The sequence below is a fragment of the Lipotes vexillifer genome, unplaced genomic scaffold, assembly GCF_000442215.2.
Source record: "Lipotes vexillifer unplaced genomic scaffold, Lipotes_vexillifer_v1.1 scaffold448, whole genome shotgun sequence".
NCBI lineage: Eukaryota > Metazoa > Chordata > Mammalia > Artiodactyla > Lipotidae > Lipotes > Lipotes vexillifer.
This window is the reverse complement of record NW_006787097.1, coordinates 1,580,095-1,602,576: the sequence shown is the minus strand read 5'-3', so window position 1 is coordinate 1,602,576 and position 22,482 is coordinate 1,580,095. Positions and strand designations below refer to the sequence as shown.

Here is a 22,482-nt window from a genome sequence, read left to right as displayed (position 1 = left end):
GGGAAAGAGAACTAAGACATACCTCATACGGCCATTGTGAAAAAAAAGGATAAAATTCTTAGTGCAGTGTCCGGAAAATAGAAAACTATGAGGTAAGCATCACTTTTCAAACAATTCTGCCCTCTCTCTATAATAAATCACAAGTAGAAAAATTCCCCATTTCATAACACCTATGACAAAAATCATTATAAGAACAATAGCAGTAAGTTTATTTGTAACTCTGTAAGTCCCTGTGTCTCCTGGTTACCAGTTTGCTTTAAGAAATGCAGCCTGATCAAGCCAAACACAATCACTAGAGCAGAGCACAACTCCTTCTGTTCCTCACATGATTCTTTGACTATGACAACATGAGGTCAGTGATAGTATGACTGCTAATATTTTTGTCATTCTTTTTCCAGAAAATGAAAAAGTGGGGCTTATATACTACTTAATATTTGTAAGTTCTTATAAGTTACTTCTTATACTGAGAAAACGAGATATGTATATATCTTGAAAGGGTATTCCGAAAAAGAAGTTTCATTCACTTCTTGAAAGTAACTGTGATAAACACACCTAACACACTCAACGAATACTGATGTTTATTCATTTTAATGAAAATAAGATAATGAAGGTAGAAGCATAATCTTAGTTTAAAAGATACATTCTCAGAAATGGTTTGACAAGTGCTCTGTAAGAATAAAATTTAAATTTCAGAAAAAATAAAGCCATAGTCTATAAACAAACAAATAGAAATAAATAAATAACCTGTTAAAGACAGAAAGATTAAACTCTTCATAGGAATTTTTAGTTGAAAATACACATTTAATGAGTAACTGTTGAATAATTGCTGATATAAAGGTCAAATTGAAACAGCATTGCTGGAATGAATTCTAAAAATATAAAACAATTTTGGGTCAACCAACTTTTTTCAGATTTAAATTTGTAGATGTAACAGAAAAAGCAATGTAAAACAGTATCAAGGAAGAATGTGATGAATGAGAAAAATACAATTTCTAATAAAAGGAAGAAAAGCTAACCAAAGTATATCTGAAAACAGCTGACTACCTCCATTATTGAAGATTTGTTTAAATAGACAAAATCTAGGTAAAAAGCATCACAAACCACCCTTTTTATTTTAGCTTGAAATGAAAAAAATAGTAGGAATACACTGACTGTGAAAATGATGCAACATATATCAAAACATGTAAAAAGTCAAGTACAACCATAGCTAAAATGATGTCAGTACCTGGAAAAGTGTACTTAGTAAATAAATTATACATTCTTATAAGCCTTTCAAAAGCAACTACACTCAGCTAACAAAAGCCTGATAATAATGTATCTTTTTGCCAAGTTCAAAAGACACATACTGCTTTAGCATACTCATATTTTCTAATGAATACCAAATTGTTAGTATCTGGAAAATACACTTATGCTATGATAATCTAAAGTTTGTTTATGTACAAATACTCAGCGAGGTTACCAAATTTAACAGGCATATACACAGAAAAAAAAGTGTCTTGAACATAAAATTTTATTTCTAAAGAAAATATTTATATGATAGCTATTCTAATACTACTATATATAAACACTATATTAAAGAACAATTACTAATTTAGAAGAAAGCAAAGAATTTTATATATCATTCCCATTGGTTAGCAGTTCTAATTGCATTTTAATCTTTCCTGTGTAATTTTATACACTAAAATTCATACTTAATACAGCCAAAACCACACTGTTTCTCTTTCTTTAACTATTATAACAGACCCTAAAAACCTAACAAGAAAAACAATTTTAAAAGATATTTAAACTTACCCCATTTAATGGATATGTTTTCCATCCTAGCTCTCCCAGGACAGTTGTTGTATCAAGCAACACAACTGGAATTAAACAAAACAAAAAAACTTGCATGAACTTCTCAATTGACATAACAATGAATCAGTTATTTAAATCACTAATGTCAACAACCTTTAGTATTATTCATTGGATTAGCTTTAATAAGTTGAATTACTTTAAAATTATTTGTAGGTACTAAATCTTAATATATAATAATAATATTGAGTAAATATAAAATATATAAGGTGGTTATAAATTAATTTTAAAATAGCGTGGTGTTTAACAATGCTAAATGAAATAGATGACTGAGTAACAGTACTAACAAAGTCATTTTTAATAGCTGACTTTTAAAATTGATGAATGTTGGAGGGGTTAATCAAGAGGATATGACCACCAGATGACTCAAGCTGGACCTGAGCAATAGGTGGGAGGTTCCTCAGCTCCTCCCCTGTCCTTAGAACTATGCTCTGCCTATCATTCCCACAGTGATAGCTGTCCCAAGGACAGAGCCCTGAGAGAATAAGGTGCTACTGAAACCATCTGGATGGTATACGTGACTGAACCCAGTTGAAATCTCTAAGCCTCTGGTGGTCAAGTGTAGAGATCTACTCATCTGACAGCTGCCCAAGACAAGCCTTGTGCATAAGCTCCCTTGCTTATTAAACCTGCCACCTACCAATCTGGAGGGATCTACCTGTTTCTTTGTTCTCTTTCCTTGCCCTGCATGAGTACAGGGTCACTTTGCAAACCAACAATGAAATAATCACCTTTGCTTTTCCCCCCATTTTCATATATAGTCTTTTTTATACCACATTAAAGAAAGAAAAACTTTTAAAGCAGGCCTGTCTGTATATTTTCTTTGTGTATTATTAAATGCCCTTATATGATTGGCAAAGTATGAAAACAACTCATTTTGAAGAAATCTATATTTTTAAAGTGTAGATTACATTATTATCGTATGTGTTAGTACACTTACTGCTAAAGAACGCAAAAGCAAAAATAAAAACCATGCACCTTTTTCCCTGACCAAATGTAACTCATAATCTGGTTGAGAAGACATGCAAACAAATAATCCGGACATACTCTGTTAAATTCTAAAATTGAACACTATATAATAAATAGCTTAGCAATTAAGTTAGGCTAAGGCTGGTAGGGCAGGTCTGGGACAATTTCATAAAGGAAATGCAATTTGGGCTGGGCTAGGATGAGGGGGTCTTTAATCAGATGTGATGAGAAACAAATTTATTTTAGAATACCTTCTATAAAGTAACTGAGCTATGACTAAATCAGTTCTCAGTTGCTGGAAAGGGGAGTAGGAGTGGAGATTATTTGGGGGAACTAGGAGCATAGAAGTGAGGCCAGAAAGATAGATGGAGATCAACAGGAGAGGATTTTTGAAGTGTTTCCAGCAGGTTAATGTGCAGTGCCCATGTTTCAGCAGATTTTAACTATTACCTTCAAGTCCCACAGATGGCAATCATGGACTGAACTCTGAGAAACAATCCTTTGGTATCTCATCATGAGTTTTAGTTCTTCATCTAGTTAAAAAAGTGGAGGGGTTTTTGTAGTTTTTAAAAAATGTCACTGGAAGTCTGTTTCTTGGCATCTGCTGTTTAGGGTCTATAGCAAGGACTCGGTGGGTTTTCTTATTTGACTGTGATACATTTTATTGAATTTTAGTATGAAACCATGCTTAAATTTCTGGGATAAACTCCACATACTCATTACAGAATATTCTTCCAGTATATTCACTAAGCATACATTTGTAAAACTGAGCCATAATTCTTTAATTTTTATTGTGCAAAATTCTCAAAAATAATTTAAAATGTGGAGAAAACAGTACAATGAACCCTCATTGCACTAATCACTCTGCCTCAATAATTACAAACCTATAGCCAATCTTATTTCATCTATACGTTTACCTACTCTCACTGCAAGATTTCTTTGAAGCAAATTCCAGTAATCATATGATTTCATCTGTAAAAATTTCAGTACGTATATCCAAGATAAAGACTCCTCTTAATATAACTACAATAACAATTCACTACTATAAATAGTATGTATTACTTAACATCATCAAATATCCAGTCATTGTTTAATGTTCCTATGGTCTCAACTTATTTTAACAGAAAGTCAAGATCCAAATAGGTTCTATACATTATGGTGAGGTCTTGTTTTTTTTTTTCTTCTTAATCTATGGGTTCCCCCATTTTCTTTTTTTAAAGTTAGGTTTATTGAGGTATGATTTACTTACAATAAAATTCACCTTTTTTAAATGTACATTTCTAGGGATTGTGACAAACTCCTACTTCCATGTAACCCCCACTACAATCAAGCTATAGAATATTTCCATCACCACCAGAATTTCCCTTGTGATCCTTTATGATGAATCATTTCCCCACCCCAGCCCCAAGCAACCATTAATCTGACTCCTGTACCTATGGCTTTGTCTTTCCCATAATGTCAAATGAATGAAATTATACAGTATGAAACTTTTTGAGCCTGGTTTCTTTCACTCAGCATAATGCATTTGAGATTCATCTATGTTGCTATATATACAACTGAACATTCAGTTGCTTTTTATTGCTGAAAAGTATTCTATTGCATGGAATTCCCTAGCTGATGAACTTTCATATACAGATTTTTATGTGAACCTATGCTTTCATTTCTCCATGGTAAATAGTGATTGCTGGGTTATATAAAGAATGCTAATTCTTCGAGACTGTAAAACTGTTTTCCAAAATGGCTGTAAAGCTTTACTTTCCCATTAGCAGAATGTCTGGTTTTCCAATTGTTCCACATTCTCACCAGAACTTGGTATTGTCCATATTTTTTAAGGCATTCTAACAGGTGTGCAATAGTATCTCACTGTTGTTTCAAATAGCCAGTTATCTTTTCACTACATGAAATCAAATTTACTAGCAAAAATTTTGACCCACAAAAGTGGTCTTATCCCACATTCCAGATTTTCCTTTCTGTGAGATATCATTGAACATGTTCCCCCATTCCCTGTATTTCCTTTAAATTGGTAGATATATTTAGTGGCTTGACCAGATCTAGGTTCCAATTATTTTTATTTTTTGTAAGATTACTTCACTGGTGGTGCTTTATAGTCCTTATACCAAATCAGGGAATATATCAATGTTTACTAGGGTCATGTAAAAAGGACACAGGAACCAACTGGCATAGGCTTCCACTGACCAAAAATTTATAATTTGATCATACACAAGGTTAATGACTATAAGGGATTGAAACATTTCAAACATGCTTAAATCCATGCATTCATAATGATAAAATATACCTACTAATAACTACTAATAACTTTTGCAGTACACAAGGAAATCATTATTTTTAAAAACTGGTAAATAATCTGAAAAGAATAAAACATTTATTTTGCTTTTTCTATATGAAATACTTCTGAATAAGGAAATAGTTAATGAACTTTTCTCTTTTTTTAATTTATTTATTTTATTTATTTTTATTTATTTTTATTTATTTTATTTTTGGCTGCGTTGGGTCTTCACTGCTGCGCATGGGCTTTCTCTAGTTGCAGTGAGTGGGGGCTACACTTCGTTGCAGTGCGCGGGCTTCTCATTGCAGTGGCTTCTCTTGTTGCGGAGCACGGGCTCTAGGCGCGCAGGCTTCAGTAGTTTTGGCTCACGGGCTCTAGAGCGCAGGCTCAGTAGTTGTGGCACACGGGCTTAGTTGCTCCACAGCATGTGGGATCTTCCTGGACCAGGGCTCGAACCTGTGTGCCCTGCATTGGCAGGCAGATTCTTAACCACTGCACCACCAGGGTGCAGTGCATTTCTCTTACTGAAATATTTCAGTTAATAAATGAAGAAGGAATGATCGAATTAGGATACACCATTTTCTACTCTTAATGTATTAATATATTTAGCTAATGACTTATACTGCTAATATCACATAAAGAGATGAAAGGACACATAAAGGGCTAGAGCTTTTAAAAAGGCTTTCTTTATAGCCTCATTTACTCCATATTAACATACAATTCTAACAAGACTAGAAGTAAAAGAAAGTACAAATACATATATATCTATATATGTATACATACACACATACATATACACATACACACACAAACACACATATGCAAATTCACAAAATGATATTTGATGGTGTGTCGGTTCACTCAGTGTAAAAAAATAATCTCACATATTAGAGGAAAAAAGCTGAAGATGTTATAATAAATATTCAAAACTCTAAGCTTATCTTATTATTAAATAAATGTTATTTTATTTTTGGTATATTCTATTGAAAAGAATTCAGAAGTATGTCATACCAGTATCCACTTTGGGGCACTCAAAAGTTTAATGTTACTCCTTTAGCACATTTACATTTTTGGAATACATCATTATTTTGCTAGTAAGCTGTTAAAGTAATGATAGTAATTCAGTCACTGTAGGAAGCACGGTCTATATATTTCCCTCTTGAAGGAATCTCCACATTGTCCTGTAAGTTGTTTCTTTTTTTAAATGCTCAATTTACAGATGAGAAAACTGAGGCTCAGAGAGGTTACATAATTTTCCTTAGGTCACAAAGTGATTACAACCAAAAGATTGGTGCTAGGATATCCCTTTAAAAATATTTAAAACCTTTAAACTTTTTTTTTAAGTGTTTTCTTACTTCAAGTTTGAAGATAAAACTTTATCATTTGTTTTTTTATTTTTGTAGATGCAGAGAAAAATCATTATTTATTTTGCTGATTCCAAATCCAGATAAGTTTATATCCTGGTTTTCTCATCAATGGGTTCTACAGAAACTTTACTGGTACTACCTACAAATCATGCCTTTTAAATCGAGGGGTTTACTGGAGTAGAGTGTTCAAAAATCCCTAATATTGAAGTCTACCAATGGAGATTTCTTTTTCATAGACTGGCAAATTAATTCATTCATTGATATAATTATTTTTTCTAAGATACAATTGGGCTGCTTAGTTCTTAATATTTATAATTTGTAAACTGAAATATATTCATTTCAAAACAAACAAAAAAGAAAATATGTATATTCCTATAACAGTATAGATCCTTAGGAACCATTTTTTTAATTTATTAGTAGCTTCAAGAAACAAGATTTACATAACTGCTTTTCTTTCCTCATTAAACTGCAATCATACCTTTTAAAAATTCTTAACAGCAAAATTTCAAATTTGCATTCCTGAAAAGTGAAGGGTGCATTGATATCAAAATAAAACTGAGGATTTATTTTTATTTTTAACACCATTATATGTGATACATGTTTAAATTTTATCACTTGCTTCATAGGCAAAGCCCCCACAAATTCAGTTTTTTCAGGCACACTAACAGCATTGGACCCAGCAAGGTGAGAGCTCCTCCTGCTGGCTTTAAACAAACTAGTCCCTACTTGAGTGCAAAAGTACTGTAAACTTAGGAAGGAAAAGAATACTCTGTCCATATTAACTTCAGTAAAAGTCAATACTTTTTTATTTTTAATTTAACGGCAAGATTTTAAATATAGAAAGATTAACACCATTGTTTTTAGGGAGTACACATGAAAATATAATTATTTATTGATATCATAATAAATGAGAAATTGGGTAAACCAAAAAATAAATAGAAGTAGTAGATTGGTGGTATCAAAATAAAGTTTTTAAAATGTTTACTTCGTTTAATAAGCAACATAATGCACAGAATAGGCTAAACTATGTACAATTTTCCTATTAACTTTTAGAAATAAATCTCTAGCATATTATATTTTTCTCTGAAAATTTCTCTTAATTTATTAGTGCTCCCTTTACTCATTCTTTTGCAAGTTATAAGAAAATTTTATTGTGGCTAAAAGAAGATAACAAATGATAAAGACAAGGTTGACAGCACTGGATTAAATGTGAGAGTAATGAGTACCTAAGATTAAAAAGCTCAATGTTAATTTTTTCCCTTGAATAATTTATCAGGTCTTGAATTTAAATTTCAGTAAATTTAAGATATATTAATTTAAAAACACTTAGCATATAGTTTTATAGTATATAATTGAAGATCAACTTTATTCTAACTGCACAATAAAAAAAGGATGAGATTTTATTTATATATCATTTTGAAAAATGTAACAAGGAAGAGATCAATCAACCCACTAAGAAGGTAGTTATTCTTTTAGGATAATTTTGCTGTAAAAATTCAAGTTAATGGTATATGAATTGAGTTCAAAGATTTATCAATATTTTTAAAAGTTCAGACAGCAGTAAACGCAGGTTTAGAATTTTCTCCAATAGACTTCATACAAAGAAAGGCAAGGCATTTCTTCTTAGAATCATTCCATTAAGCACCTTTATTTTACAAATAAGACCCAGAAAGATAAAATTACTAAGTCACTTAGTCACAAGGCTTTTAATAGTTAGTTCCATGTTCCACTGACTGTAACACACCTCCAGTAGCTCCAAAAACAACAGGTAAAATAAAGGGAGTACTTCTGACATCATGACCAGACATAATATAATCAGAGAATATTTCAAATTATAGACACAGATATATAAACAAACATGTATCTACCTATATCTATCTGTCTATCTACATACAGCAGTAGTCTATTTCAACGTTATCCTGTTTAGATCCTACTTTAAAGTGGGATTCAGGTTACCACATTAAGTAATATTTTGACATAACTGCATGTGTTTGATTGATAAAAGTCAGTTTTAACTTCCAGATACTATGGTTCTCTACCCTCATATAGAGCCAGAATCAATATTTAATTCCTAAAAATAAATCAAACACAGATTGCTTTAAGGAAACATAGGATTTTTATTTTTACCCCTGGTATGTTCCTCTGTATATTGACATTATTTTTAAGGCAACATTTTCCAAGGAGACGCACTCCTTCTTAAAAATAACTAAGTATTTTTATCTACAAACTGAAATCAATACTTGTTCATTAAGTATACTTATAAGCATTTTGTTTTGTCATAGCTTTCTTATTTCTATTGTTACTGTTTTGTTTTTTTTAATATAGGTGTTGTTCATGATTATTTCTGTCACTCCCTATGAGAGTTTGGAAATCCTACTTGAAAGATAAGGTAATATGACCATAGAGATGTTAAATAGCTTTCTCAAGATCAGAGAATAAAATCAATCTAGACCATGTGAACTCACAACCTTCAGCTTTCTACTCTACTAGAAAATGATATCTTTTTTCAGAAAGCATGTTTAAACTTCTGATTCTGTCCTTTCTTAAATCACTGTTTTTTAGTTCTGATGGAAAAATAAGCTATAATAACCAGAAATTACTTTCCTTAATTATCACCTTAAATGGAGAAAAGGGGCAAAAAATTCAAGCTAGTTTTCTGTTTAGAAGGCAAGTTATACCATTGAGTAAGAACTACCACTGAAAACCTTATCCAAACAATGAATGGTTAATAGTTGATTAAAAATATAACTAGTAATGTTCATCCTCACTTCTACACCTTCCTAGTTTATTCAAAAGAACCTTTACATGGTAATCCTGCTGGACACAGCCTTATCTGCTTCAGTCTCATAACCATTTCTGAAGCTGCTGTTAGACAGGAGGGCTTACCACAGAGACCCAAAGAGAACCCAGATGTGGATCTAATCCATCACAAGGTCACTAAATGATAGGTTCACTCTGGGCTCCTGAACAAGGTCATTACGACTTATCAATGAGTCCCCTCAAAGTCACGCTTTCCTCATCAAATTGTTCAGTTCTCTCTATGGCAAAAAAAAAAAAAAAAAAAAAGGAAAGGAAATTTGGCATGTTCCAAATTAATAGCAATATATAATGCTTTCATTTTGACATCTTCAGCACTTTGATCTATAAAGAAACTAAGTAGCTTCGTTTAGGACAAGTATTATTTCCATTTGCTTCAATTACACAGTTTTAATAGGTAGAAAGGACTACTTGGCTTTAGTCTTAGATTTGCTAGTCTTACAATATATTTAACAAATGTTGTGATTTTTTTCCATCTCTCACAGAAACTCACCACATTTATTACATAAACCTCACTTAGTCCAAACCACTGCACCTCCATCCCATCACTTACACAACATAAGAGAGGCTTCTTGTGTTTCTAGTTCATTCCTTTCTCACATTTCTCACTTATCTTCCATGTGCTTTGAACACTTTCCTTCTTTTTTTTTTTTTTAATGAAACTCAAGGTCTGAAATGTGCTTAAATCTTTGTTTTTATAGCTCTGGTAAAAGAGATTATGACTACTTATTTGAAAGTCTTAACTACAATGTAATGGCCATTTCAATGCAAAACTATTTCTATATAATGGAAGAAAAGTCTAAAAAACCTATTGAAACCTCTACCTTAAAAACAAACAGTAGTGGCTTTGCATTGAGAAGGAAAAAATGAGTTTTACTAGAATCTAAGAAACATTTATCAGTGAAAAAGTTTTCCTTGAAAATGGAAGAAAAAATTTTTTCCTAGATTGCTTTTTCCCGCCATTACACTTACATGACGTAATAGAAATAGTTTTTTAGTTCCTTCATTAGGACACTGGAGTCACAAAAATGTTACTTGATTTTATATGAAGACATTTCCATATTATTTCAACAAGCATTAATTATCTGTTATATTTAGACTCTATATTAACTACCGCAGGGTATAGAAAGTTTATAAGATACAATGTCTACCCTCAAGGAGTCTCTGGTGTTATCTTTTCACTCCCACTGTTAGAATTTTTGTGTCAACCCACATGCCCTAGTTTATTCAAACATGTATATAGCAAAACAGATTAAAATGCCCTTATTCTGAAGGTGCAGAAGAGGGAAAGGCTGAAGCTGTTTAGTAGAAGGTATAGAATTAAATTGCTATTCTAAAAGGTCAGACACCCAATATTACATCAACAGCACCATCAAAACTGTTAGTAATTGGACCACTTACCTCAGTTTCTAAAGAAGTGCTAAGGAATGAATAGCCTACAGAAATGCACCCCAGTAGACAACATGAAGGGAAATAATTCTCTACCTGAAGGGTACTGTCCTCCAAAATAATACCAAATATATGAAATATCTGCTAAATTTGTCAGGAGAGACAGAGTGTTTTAATTAGAGTTGGAGATAAAAAAAGTTAAACATTATCAGAAGTAAACATTTTTCTAATCTAAGTTTTAATCATCAGAAATTTAAAAATGTTCAGGTAAAAGTAATTGTATTTTCAAAATTTTGAAAAATATATATATTAAAAAACTTTGAAAGGACAATATTCTCATCTTTGCCCAATGAAATTATAGGCAAAGAGAGATACAATTATCAATATTTATTTACAACTTAGTTCTGCCAATATAATATGACCTTCTCAAAGGAAGGGTCTGCGTATGTATGTGTGTATAGTTGTTGAATAAAATGGATAAGTGAATGAATGAACAAACGAACTAAGTGAATGGAAGGGAGCGTGGGCCAAAAACTCATACCTTAAGTAAAAATGTTCTTAACCAAATATTGAAAATGCAGTGCAGGATTAGTGGGAAGGCAAGCACTGCAGGAAATGTAAATGGTTATTGTGCTTTAGTTTGTAATGCAGAAGGTCAAAGGTTATCACATATGATCTCTCTCAAATGTGGTTAAGGGACAAAGTGAGTAGGCTGTTGTATTGAGCACAGAATGGACTGTGAGAACACATTTTCTGTACCTTTTGGAGTCCTCTTTGCTCTACCCAGCCCCTACGCTTTCATCAGAGTGCCCTCAGGGTACTCTCTCTCAGTCCAAATCCTGTGCATCTATCTCCATCTCTGACAATGTACAGTGTTCAAATCATCCCCCTTTATCTGCTGCCCCACTGAAAGCATTTGTCATAGTAAGAAAACATCTTAAATAAAATAGCACACAAATGTGCTTATGAATACTCATTTCCCCTTATCCCTTCCTGCAATGTTCATTTATTTATTCAAGTTAAATTTGAATTGATTACAGCACCCTTCAGGTGAGAGTGACTTAAGCTTTTTTCATGGCATACCTAAAATCACACTATGTAAGCAATTCCTCATAGAAACATATTGAAAGAGATTCCTAAAACTCCAACTTCTATCAGCTCCAAACATTACCCTCTGTTTAGATTACACCTTCTATCTACTTCCTGGGTTCTATATGTGGCTCTACTATTGTGTGCTTGTGTAAACTTAGCCAAGTCAAAATTCTTGTTCTACCAATTATTGGGAGTTGGTCTGCCTTAAACCAAGTATTGATAATGCTCTAAGCTTTAGTATCTGGCTCTCAACACACTCTAACCTTGTTAGCCACTCTACCAAGATAGTATGTTAAAAAAAAAATGTAAAACAAAAGTTTGCTTATTGTTTTATGGATTATGGTTGTCTCCCCTTTGCCCTTTGAATTTCTCTTATTAATTGATCTACTCAAAGAGTCTTCTAGAGAGATCTAAGAAAAAAAAATCGTTATTTTTTTCTTAGATTTCCCCATCCACCCCCTCTCCAGCTGATCCCAGAAATATTATTCATACCCTAGCTTCTTTAGTCTCTAAAAATGGTACAGTTAATTGCCAATGTTTAAGACTCTTGTCTAAGTCAGCTAACTAAACTGTTTATGAACACCAACATTTCACAGTCAGCTGCTTATAAAACACCATTGTCAGGTCATGAAACTTGATAATCTGTTCATACAACAGTATACATTCTGGGGATATGCTACAAAGGAATAATTTAAATAAAAATTCTTTTACCATAATTTCAACATCCTTGACTGCCTAAAGAATGTGTGTTGCCTTCTGAATCACTAAATTCAATTGTACTGAGGATTTTGTTAAGTAATATTGCCTATGGAACAGAATAGTCTATGATGAGAGAAATGGGCAGTAAAAATGTGAAAACAAATAAAATATTAAAACAACCAGTTGTCATATCTTTTATATATTAAACAGCTTTTTAGCATAATTATTTGATAAATAAAGTCATGAGAATTATTTAGGACAACTTCCTACTGGAAACTATTGAGGAAATGACAGAGCAAATGCAATGCCAGATTTAGAAGCTCATGAACTGCAAGACAGTTGATCTTTTGTGGCATATTTCTGTACTGCAGAGGAGTCAGGAGGAGGAATGGTTCATAAATGAAACATTTACAAGTGTGACCCATGCCAAGAGCAGCATGGCTTCAGTATATAGAAAAGAATGACAGATGGAAGCCTTATTGTTGGCAGAAAAAAATAAAAGAAAAAGCATTTTTAAAAAACAGGCATTATCATCATTATCCTGTATGGAAGGCAAATCATTAAGATCTACTGTCATAGTGTTTATCAACAGTATCCGGTGCAATAAAGTAAATGCAACAAAAATGATAATGGAATTTTAACATTTAGGCAAATGGAGAATATTTTATCCAACATGGGTTTACCAAGTATAATTAAGAATAAGAAAGCAGATGCAGGCTTTCATAAGACCTTGATCAGTTTCAATTTACTGATTACCCAAGACACGAATTATGGTAAGAAATGTAAAATGTTGAGAAACTCCTTTGGTGAAGTTGTCAAGATCCAAATTCCACCCTCAGCTTTCATGGCTGAGAAGCTCAATTTTTATTCTTCTGAGGAGTGGTCATATTTTAGAAGACTAAATCTTGCTAATCAGGGATACAGGAGACTAATTTATAAATGAGATGGATGATTTATTCACTGATGATCTGTCTCCCCAGGGAATCTCCTTCCCTGAAGGGTAACATATCAAGAGACCAAATTAAAGATCAGATTTCTTGAAAAGTACTAAATTAAGAGAAAAGAGTAACCCTGTTTTACTTTTTTAAATACCCTAGGTTTATTTCTATTTATGAAATAAAGAATTTTATCTACTCATTACAAAGCTCTTCACATTGGTGCTGAAGAAACAATGAAGTTTTCTACTTAGGTTTTCATACATATGTACTGTACTGCCAACTACATCTTTGGCATTTCTAATATTATTTACAAGGCATATTATAGTTTCCATAGTTATAGCCCATCTGATATTGGCTAAATTTTGGAAGGTCTATTTTTATTGTTTGGAAAGAGAATTGGTTCTGTCTGCAGACTCTCTTTAATTCAAAGTATATGTATTGTTCCAAGAAAGATTCTTATTTGTGAGCAAAATAAATCCCAATTACTGAGTTGATTTTATACACTTTCAAATAAGGACAGAGAATAATATTTGCTGATGATGTAGGGAAGAATCTAAACATTAGGCATGGTGTCCACAATTAGCTGGCCAGACTGTTTCTGTCTTAGGTTGCTCTTTACAAAGGTAAACACACTGCCGTCCTTATTTTTATTGACAAAGAATGAAAAGAGTTTAAAAAATTAAAAACCACTGGTTTCTCAATGCAGATAGTTTCTGAGCAACTTCTCTTAATAGTTTTTCCTTCCTCAATGACTTAATTTCATCATATAATCAAAAACTGCCATATTTTAAGTAATGCACAATTGCACACTATTTTGGAATCTATTCTTTCTTGTTTTCTCTGTCTTTACACTTTGCAGAGAAAACTTATCCATTTGGGAGTTTCAACTATCATTTCAATGCTTTCAATCTCCAAAATAGTATCTCCAGCATAAATCTCTCTCTTACACTTTAGACACAATTCAGAGGCCCCTTGCTAGTTTGCAAACTGGTCCCTGTACACAGCAGGCTAGGCAAGAGGAAAGAAAGTGGCAGACCACTCCAGATCGGGAGGTGGTAGGCTTTAATAAGCAAGGGGGCTTATACGAGGCTTGTCTTGGGCAGCCACAAGATGAAAAATCTCCACACCCACTGGACTGAATCTTAAAAGTTTATATAGAGGCCTCAACTGGGTTCAGTCATGTATACTGTCCAGATGGTCTCAACAACACCTTACTCTCTCAAGGCTGCGTCTTTGGAACAGGTCCCACTGCTGGAATGGTGGGCAGAACTGTACATTCCAAGGAAAGGGGAGGCAGTGAGGAGCCTCCTGTTGCCTGGGTCCAGCTCACAGGTCAACTGGTATTCGTATCTTCTCAATTACCTCCTCCCACACTCCTCACACTTAACATGTCTGCATCTGAGCTTTTTATTTTCCCATGAACGGGTACCACCTCCTGATTTCCCTATTTCAGTTACTGTTATCCTAGATCTGCACAAGTGCACAAGTTAGGAACCTGTATCTGATCCCTGACTCATCCTTCACTCCCCAACTATCAGTTTGCACATGGGATATTACAGGCCGAAGAATGGTCCCCCAAAGTTGTTCATGCCCTAATCCCAGGAACCTGTGGATATGCTATGTTACAAGGCAAAGAGAAATTAAGGTTGCTAATCATCTGATCTTAAAATAGGGGGGCAACATTCTTCCCCTTCTAGATTACCTGGGGGGCCCACTCTAGTGACAAGGGTATTTAAAAGCGGAAGAGAGTCAAAGAAAGATGTGACTACAGAAGAAAGAAACAGAGAGATGCAACATTGCTGGATTGAAGATGTGGGAAGGAGCCATGAGCCAAGGAATGCGAACAGACTCCAGAAGCTGAAAAGGGCAAGGAAATGGATTCTCCCCTAGAGCCTCCACAAAGGAACACAGTCCCACTGACACCTTGATTTTAGACTAGGGAGACCCATGTCAGATTTCTAACCTACAAAACTGTAAGGATAAATTTGTGTTGTTCAAGCCGCTAAATCTGTGATAATTTGTTACAACAGCAATAGAAAACTGATACTTAACTGTTTGGATCATCTTCAAATCTATCCGTTTTCTATTCCCTACCCCAGTTTTCTCTCTCAACTGGACAGGGTTCCTTGGTCTTGTTCCCTTCATTTAACTTCCACAATGCAGCATCAGTGATCTGCCTAAAATTCGATTTCTCCATTCTCTGTTCAAAATTCCTCAGTGGTTCTCCTTATCGTCTATAAAATTCTCTCAAAATACTTGCTTCAAATGTGCACTTATTTCTTCATACTGACCATACAACCAGGCTCTGAGTATAAAGGTAAATCAAAACAAACATAACACCTGCCTTCAGGGTGACTATGATCTAATGTGAAAAAGAGAAAATAAACAGAAACTATAAACTAAATACGTAACTATGTATTATACTGAGTGCTATGAATTTAATTTGGATTTCAAGCTCATGGAAAGCCTCTAGAAAGGAAGACATGATTATACAAAGTTGAATTATTCTCTATATTGCTTTTAGATTCATGATGTGAATTAAGTAACAATGATCAGAGAAAACATAAAATAAAATATTGCTTAACTAGTTTTAACCCAGTATTTTCCTTATTTTTTTGGCACTCATTTTTCTTTCCCACTGAAAATATACTAACATGAATATACTAACATTCAAGGGAAATTTTTCAAGAAAACACTGAATGGCAACTGTTGCCTTACAAGGTATACTCTGAATTCCTTTCTATTGCATGCAAGATACTTCCTGGCTTGGTCCCATCTTCCTGTCCCTCTGCAACAACCCATCTTCACCCTACATTACTCTGATATACTGATAATCCTTAAACTTACCTTGCCCTCTCACCTCTCCACATTTCATGCTATTCCTTTCTGCTTGGAATACTCTTGCTTGTTTGGTCCCAAAAGACGACTCCTAGTCAAACTTATGGCTTAACCTAAATGTGACTTCTTCCATAATTTACCCCCATAAGATGGAGATGCTCTTATTCTTACCCCATATTGAAATTTGCACATACTTCACTAACAGTAATTATCTTACTTTATTTTACCACACAGTATGTATTTCTTTGTGTAACTGTTCTTCCATAGACTCTAAATTCCTTGAAGGCCAGAACTGTGTATTTTAATCCTCACACTCTTCCTCAAGATTGCTTTTTTAAAAAGAATAATTGAATAGAACAACAAAATGAAAATGAACGAGTAAGGAATTTAGAATAACTAAATACATATAACGGTAGTTAGTAAAGGCTCAAAATGTCAATAAAAATGGATAACTCAGAACACACAAAAAATATATTTTATTTTCAGTATCTGCAAAGTACTGAGAAGATTATATTGGGGAGGGAGTAGGTAAGGTCTGTGATTATAAATCCACTGTTCCAAAAGCAATAAATAATAAAAGAACTTTGTGCTCCTCTATCAGACTGTGTGAAAACAAATTACTTGAGCAGAGTCAAACATTTGCAAAGCCACAGTAATAATCCTAAAATCCTGATTATATGGGAAAGAAAAAAAACTACTGAAATGAAATCACTACTTAAGCAAAAGAAATTTCAACGGAAACTTGGTAGGGGAGATTTTATATATGGAAGATAAAGTATATTTGAAGTAGTTTTAGGCATATTTTTTCAGATTAGAAAAAATATATATATATATGTAATCTGAAAGAATACACTCAAATATAAGGAAAAAATTTACCTATGAACAGGAAGAACCATCTACCCAGAATAAATCAGTTGGTGCTCTTAACAAAGAAAACAATGTATTATGGCCACTGAAGTTGGAGAATGGCTACAGAAAGGAACATCAGATGGTATTAAAAAGCATTTAAGGGCTTCCCTGGTGGCACAGTGGTTGGGAGTGCGCCTGCCAATGCAGGGGACACGGGTTCGTGCCCCGGTCCGGGAGGATCCCACGTGCCGCGGAGCGGCTGGGCCTGTGAGCCATGGCCACTGGGCCTGCGCGTCCGGAGCCTGTGCTCTGCAACGGGAGAGGCCACAACGGCAAGAGGCCCATGTACCATCAAAAAAAAAAAAGCATTTAAAAAGAGCTACAGAGGTGGCTACAACATCTTTGAAGTTAAATGTAGGGACCCTACTGATTGGACACTTTCACCTTGAAGTGGCCAGAATGATACCTTTTACTGAGCCCCTCTTTGGTTAGTTTTCCATACAAATACAAACTTTTAGCAAAGTTATTTTTATAAGACACTAAACATGCTGAAGCCTCAGAAAATAAAGGAGAATATTAACAATTCTTCATGCCCATTATTCCTCTGGGACATAGTTATAAATTTTGATCATGTTCCTTTGTGCCTTAGAAGAGCAAATTGTGAATTTAGGGAAGTATGGAAGCCCCTATATATCAAGATTTCACATAGTTACCGGGGAAAGGGTCCTCTTTTTTCTAAGCAGGGGAGCCAAACTGATAATAATAAGCAATACGTAGGTTAACTCTGACCATGGTGGCAATTATCTCACAAACCCTCTATTATAAGGGAAATAATATCCTAGTCATCTTATTTACAGAGAAATTGATGACATATTAAAACATTTTTAGCTCAAAGGAATTCCACAATGCACCTATTAAATAAATAGTACTGTCTAAAGCCCCAATCCCAGGTAAGGAAGCTACTGATGTGAGAAACACTGAAGACACAGTCATTGGGCTCCTCCTTTGTCAACCCTCTGTTGAGTACTCAGTAAACCCAAGAACTGTGTGAGGCACTCAAGTCAATAAGAAACAGAAGGGAACAGGCTGATGGACAGCAAACCATTTTGCATTAGGAAGTAAATTTTTGAGATGAACAAATTACTTGCACTTCAAATTCTAAATAATATACTGTACCATGTAAAATCCTTAAAAATAGGGTAGTTGAGAACATTTAGGAAACAGACCCAAACTTGTGAAACTGAGTGACTTAAGGAGAGAATTTTGAATTCATCCTGTTCAAAAGATTAAATTTCAATGAACACCCTCTTGATATAGTATTGGACTCATGTTGCTAAGAAGTGAAATTTCTGTTTTTTTCTAGAAGGTTAATACTCCAGTTGCTTCAGGCCAACTCCAAAATGTCACACATTATAATGAAATGTTCCTACCATAACACCATAAATAATGATGAAACTAAGCTAAGCAATTGGTCAATTTTAAAACAAAACACAACTTGCACGTATGCATTTACTCACTAAGCCTTTCTTATATTCTGAAGATGGTATTTCCTCTAGTATCACTTAAACTCAACAAAAATTCTTCCTTTCATTATGATTGAATGAACCTAAAAACATTACTCAATTCTCAACCCCACTAATAATGGCTCATGGGCTATGAGGACACAGTAGAAAAAACTTGCTTATTACATGTTGTTTTTATTTCAAAAACTGGTTTTAGTCTCAATAATTTTGTTGTCTTTATGAGTCCTTAACAATAAAACAAATGTATATTCTTAGAGATTAATTTGAGAATTGAGATAAGAGTAAAAATAGGGCTTCCCTGGTGGCGCAGTGGTTGAGAGTCCGCCTGCCGATGCAGGGGACACGGGTTCATGCCCCGGTCCGGGAAGATCCCACATACCGTGGAGTGGCTGGGCCCGTGAGCCATGGCCGCTGAGCCTGCGCGTCCGGAGCCTGTGCTCCGCAACGGGAGAGGCCACAACAGTGAGAGGCCCGCGTACCGCAAAAAAAATAAAAAACATAAAAGTTGGTAAAGATTGTGTAATTAACTATTCATTTATTTTGGGTAGGCTTTCAACACACAAAATGTGTTATTTACAGATAAGTACTTGAAACTGCAGTTTGACCTCTTATTTATTTCATCATGTTGCTCTAGAATATGAACATAATTAAAATGAACCACTGAGAATTTTAGTGCAAATTTGATAAATTTCAAATATCAAAATATTAGAGATTTTTATGCCATATCAAATAAATGTATTTTAACTGGTATACTAAAATATACTTTTGAATTATAGAAAAATCATAATTATTAAATAATTATGTTAAGGTATATATTAATAGTCGAACAAAAAGGTAAAATTCTTCCTTATATTTTGATTTGATTTTACGTTAATTTCATTATACCTTTCTTTTTTTTTTTGGCGGTACACGGGCCTCTCACTGCTGTGGCCTCTCCCGCTGCAGAGCACAGGCTCCGGAAGCACAGGCTCAGTGACCATGGCTCAAGGGCCTAGCCGCTCCGTGGCATGTGGGATCTTCCCAGACCGGGGCACGAATCCGTGTCCCCTGCATCGGCAGGCAGGCTCCCAACCACTGCACCACTAGGGAAGCCCTCATTATACTTTTAATAATAAACAAAGTAAAATGCCCTTACCCAAAGTTGCCATATTACACCAAAAGTGATTAAATGAGCTATTATTTAAAGGTATTAAAGACATTATACCATAGTGAAAAAGGTACAAAATTACTGAAACATGCTACCTGAAAAAAGGTTCAGGATCACCTCACTTTTCTATTTCCCCTCTATCTCCAATCCCTTCTGCCCACCTCCCAAAAGATAACTATATCAAATTACTTGTTCTCTCACAGAAATGCCAGACTCTTTAGCTCTCTCTGTACTGGAATGGTCTCTTCAATCTTTTGGAAAAGCCCTTTGCTATTGACTCTCCCTTATCATAAACAATGTCATTCAAGACTCTGCACATAAAAACAAACACAGAGATCAATTGAACAGAATAAACTGCACATACACCCACACATATACAGTCAACTGATTCTCCAAAAAGGTGCCATGAATACACAATGGAGAAAGCACAGTCTCTTCAGTAAATGGTCTCCTTTTTTTGGCTCTGCAGCACAGCATGCAGGATCTTAGTTCCCCAACCAGGGACTGAACTGTGCCCCCTGCAGTAGAAGCATGGAGTCTTAAACCACTGGACCGCCAAGGAAGTCCCTTCAGTAAATGGTCTGAAAAAAACTGGATATCCACATGCAAAAGAATAGAATCAGACCCCTATCTCACACATACATAAAAATCAACTTGAAGATTATAGGCTTAAATGTAAGACATGAAACTGTAAAACTCCTAGAAAAGAAAACATAGGGGAAAAGCTCCCTGAAACTGGTCTTGACAATGATTTTTTTGGATATAACACCTAAAGCACAAGCAACAAACGCAAAAATAAACAAGTGGGACTACATCAAACTAAAAAGTTTCTAGAACGCAAAGGAAACCACAAAAATGAAAAGGCGCCTTCAGAATGGGAGAAAACATTTGCAAATCATATATCCAATAGGGGTTAATATCTAAAGCATATGAGGAACTCTTAGAACTCAAGAGCAAAAAAATCAAATTATACAATAAAAAACAGGCAAAGGACCTGAATAGATAGTTTTCCAAAGAAGAGACACAAATGGCCAGCAGGCATATTAAAAGATGCTCATTATCACCAATCATCAGGAAATGCAAATCAAGACCACAATGTAATATCACCTCACAACTGTTAGGATGACAATTACCAAAAAGTCAAAAGATAGTAAGTGTTGGCAAGGATTTGTAGAAAACAGAACCTTTGTACACTGTTGGTGGGAATGTAAACTGGTACAGCCACTATTGAAAACAGCATGGAAGTTCCTCAAAAAAATTAAAAACAGAACTACCATACTATCCAGCTATCACACTTCTGGGTACATAACTCAAGGAAATAAAATCACTAACTCTAAGAGATACCTCTCCCCCCTTGTTCACTGCAGCATTATTCACAATGGCCAAGATATGGAAAAAGCCTAAACGTCAGTTGATGGATGAATGGATAAAGAAAATGCTGATATATATATACAATGGAATATTTTTAGCCTTTAAAATTTACAACAACATGGATGAACTTGGAGGACATTGTGCTAAGTGAAATAAACCACACAGAAAAAGGCAAATATTGCATAATCTCACTTATATTTGGGGGAAAAAAGCTGACCTCATAATAACAAGAGAGTAAAATAGTGGTTACCAAAGGCTGGGGCACGGGGAAAAGGTGAAACTTGAAAAAAGAAAGAAAATTTGTAGAACGTGGCTGTTAGGGGCAGCTGGAAAGGGGTCATGGGGAATTCTTTTTTAATGGGTACAGAGTTTCAGTGCTGCAAGATGAAAAGTTCTAGAAATAAATGGTGGTGATAGTTGCACTACAATATGAATGTACTTAATACCACTCAATGGTACACTTAAATATAGCTAATGTAGTAAGTTTTATGTTATGCACATTTTACCACACATACACACAGAGAATGTACAAGCATTATCTTAACGCCTATGGAAAGCCTTGTTGATTCCTCTATGCAGAGTAAGTCATACCACCCTTCCTCAAGCTCCAGGAACTCCTGTGTATATTCCTACCAGAGAATATTTACCACATTGAATTACTAGTTCAATATTTCTCCATTCTGTGCTCAAAAAAATCTGAGCTTCTTAATTATAAAAGATATTTCCATCTGTTTCTAGAATACAACTTGAGGATCCAGGGCACACCTCTATTTGCTGTATAACAGCCAATATGAAAAATCACCACCATCTCCTAATCTTCATATCAATGAACTCCTCTTTGTCTCATCTTATGTTGCCCAATCTAGATGCCTCACACATTGCCACTTCCTTCTTATGTCCTCATTGTACCTGAGTGGTCTTATGTAAATTACTTAATCTCTCTGTACCTCAGCTTCCTCATTCATAAAAAAAGGGGGGGGACATTAACAGTGTTACCTACTTCCCAGGGTTGTTAGGGTATTAAGTGTGTATAATCTATGCATAACAGTAGACTCCCTTTCCCCTTTGTTCTATTTCAATTTGATAACCCAGGACCACACCATTTATCTTGGCAGCACAGACCAAGGCACATTGTAATATGCTGCAGCTAGGCTAACCTATGCACAGGAACAATCAGTGATACCTGGACACAACTGCCTTACCTGCCCTTCTTTTCTCTCACTTCCCTCTTTCATTCTTTTTCTCCTTCTTGACTTGAGAGGGAGGCAGAATGGTTCGGCTTTTTAATGCCAACATGAATCACAGTTTCTGGAATTCAGTTAATATTTGTTCAGTAAATCTAGAATGA

The 22,482-nt window shown here is 34.5% G+C and overlaps 1 protein-coding gene across 1 annotated transcript in view; it reads right to left on the bottom strand.

The window, feature by feature from the left end:
- The window catches only part of EPHA6 (EPH receptor A6), an 894,187-nt gene that overhangs the window by 844,311 nt on the left and 27,394 nt on the right, over window positions 1-22,482 (bottom strand). Inside the window, exon 2 of the mRNA XM_007459872.1 lies at window positions 1,792-1,856. Within this exon, the coding sequence (XP_007459934.1) occupies window positions 1,792-1,856 (65 nt within the window). The remainder of the gene's footprint in view (window positions 1-1,791; window positions 1,857-22,482) is intronic.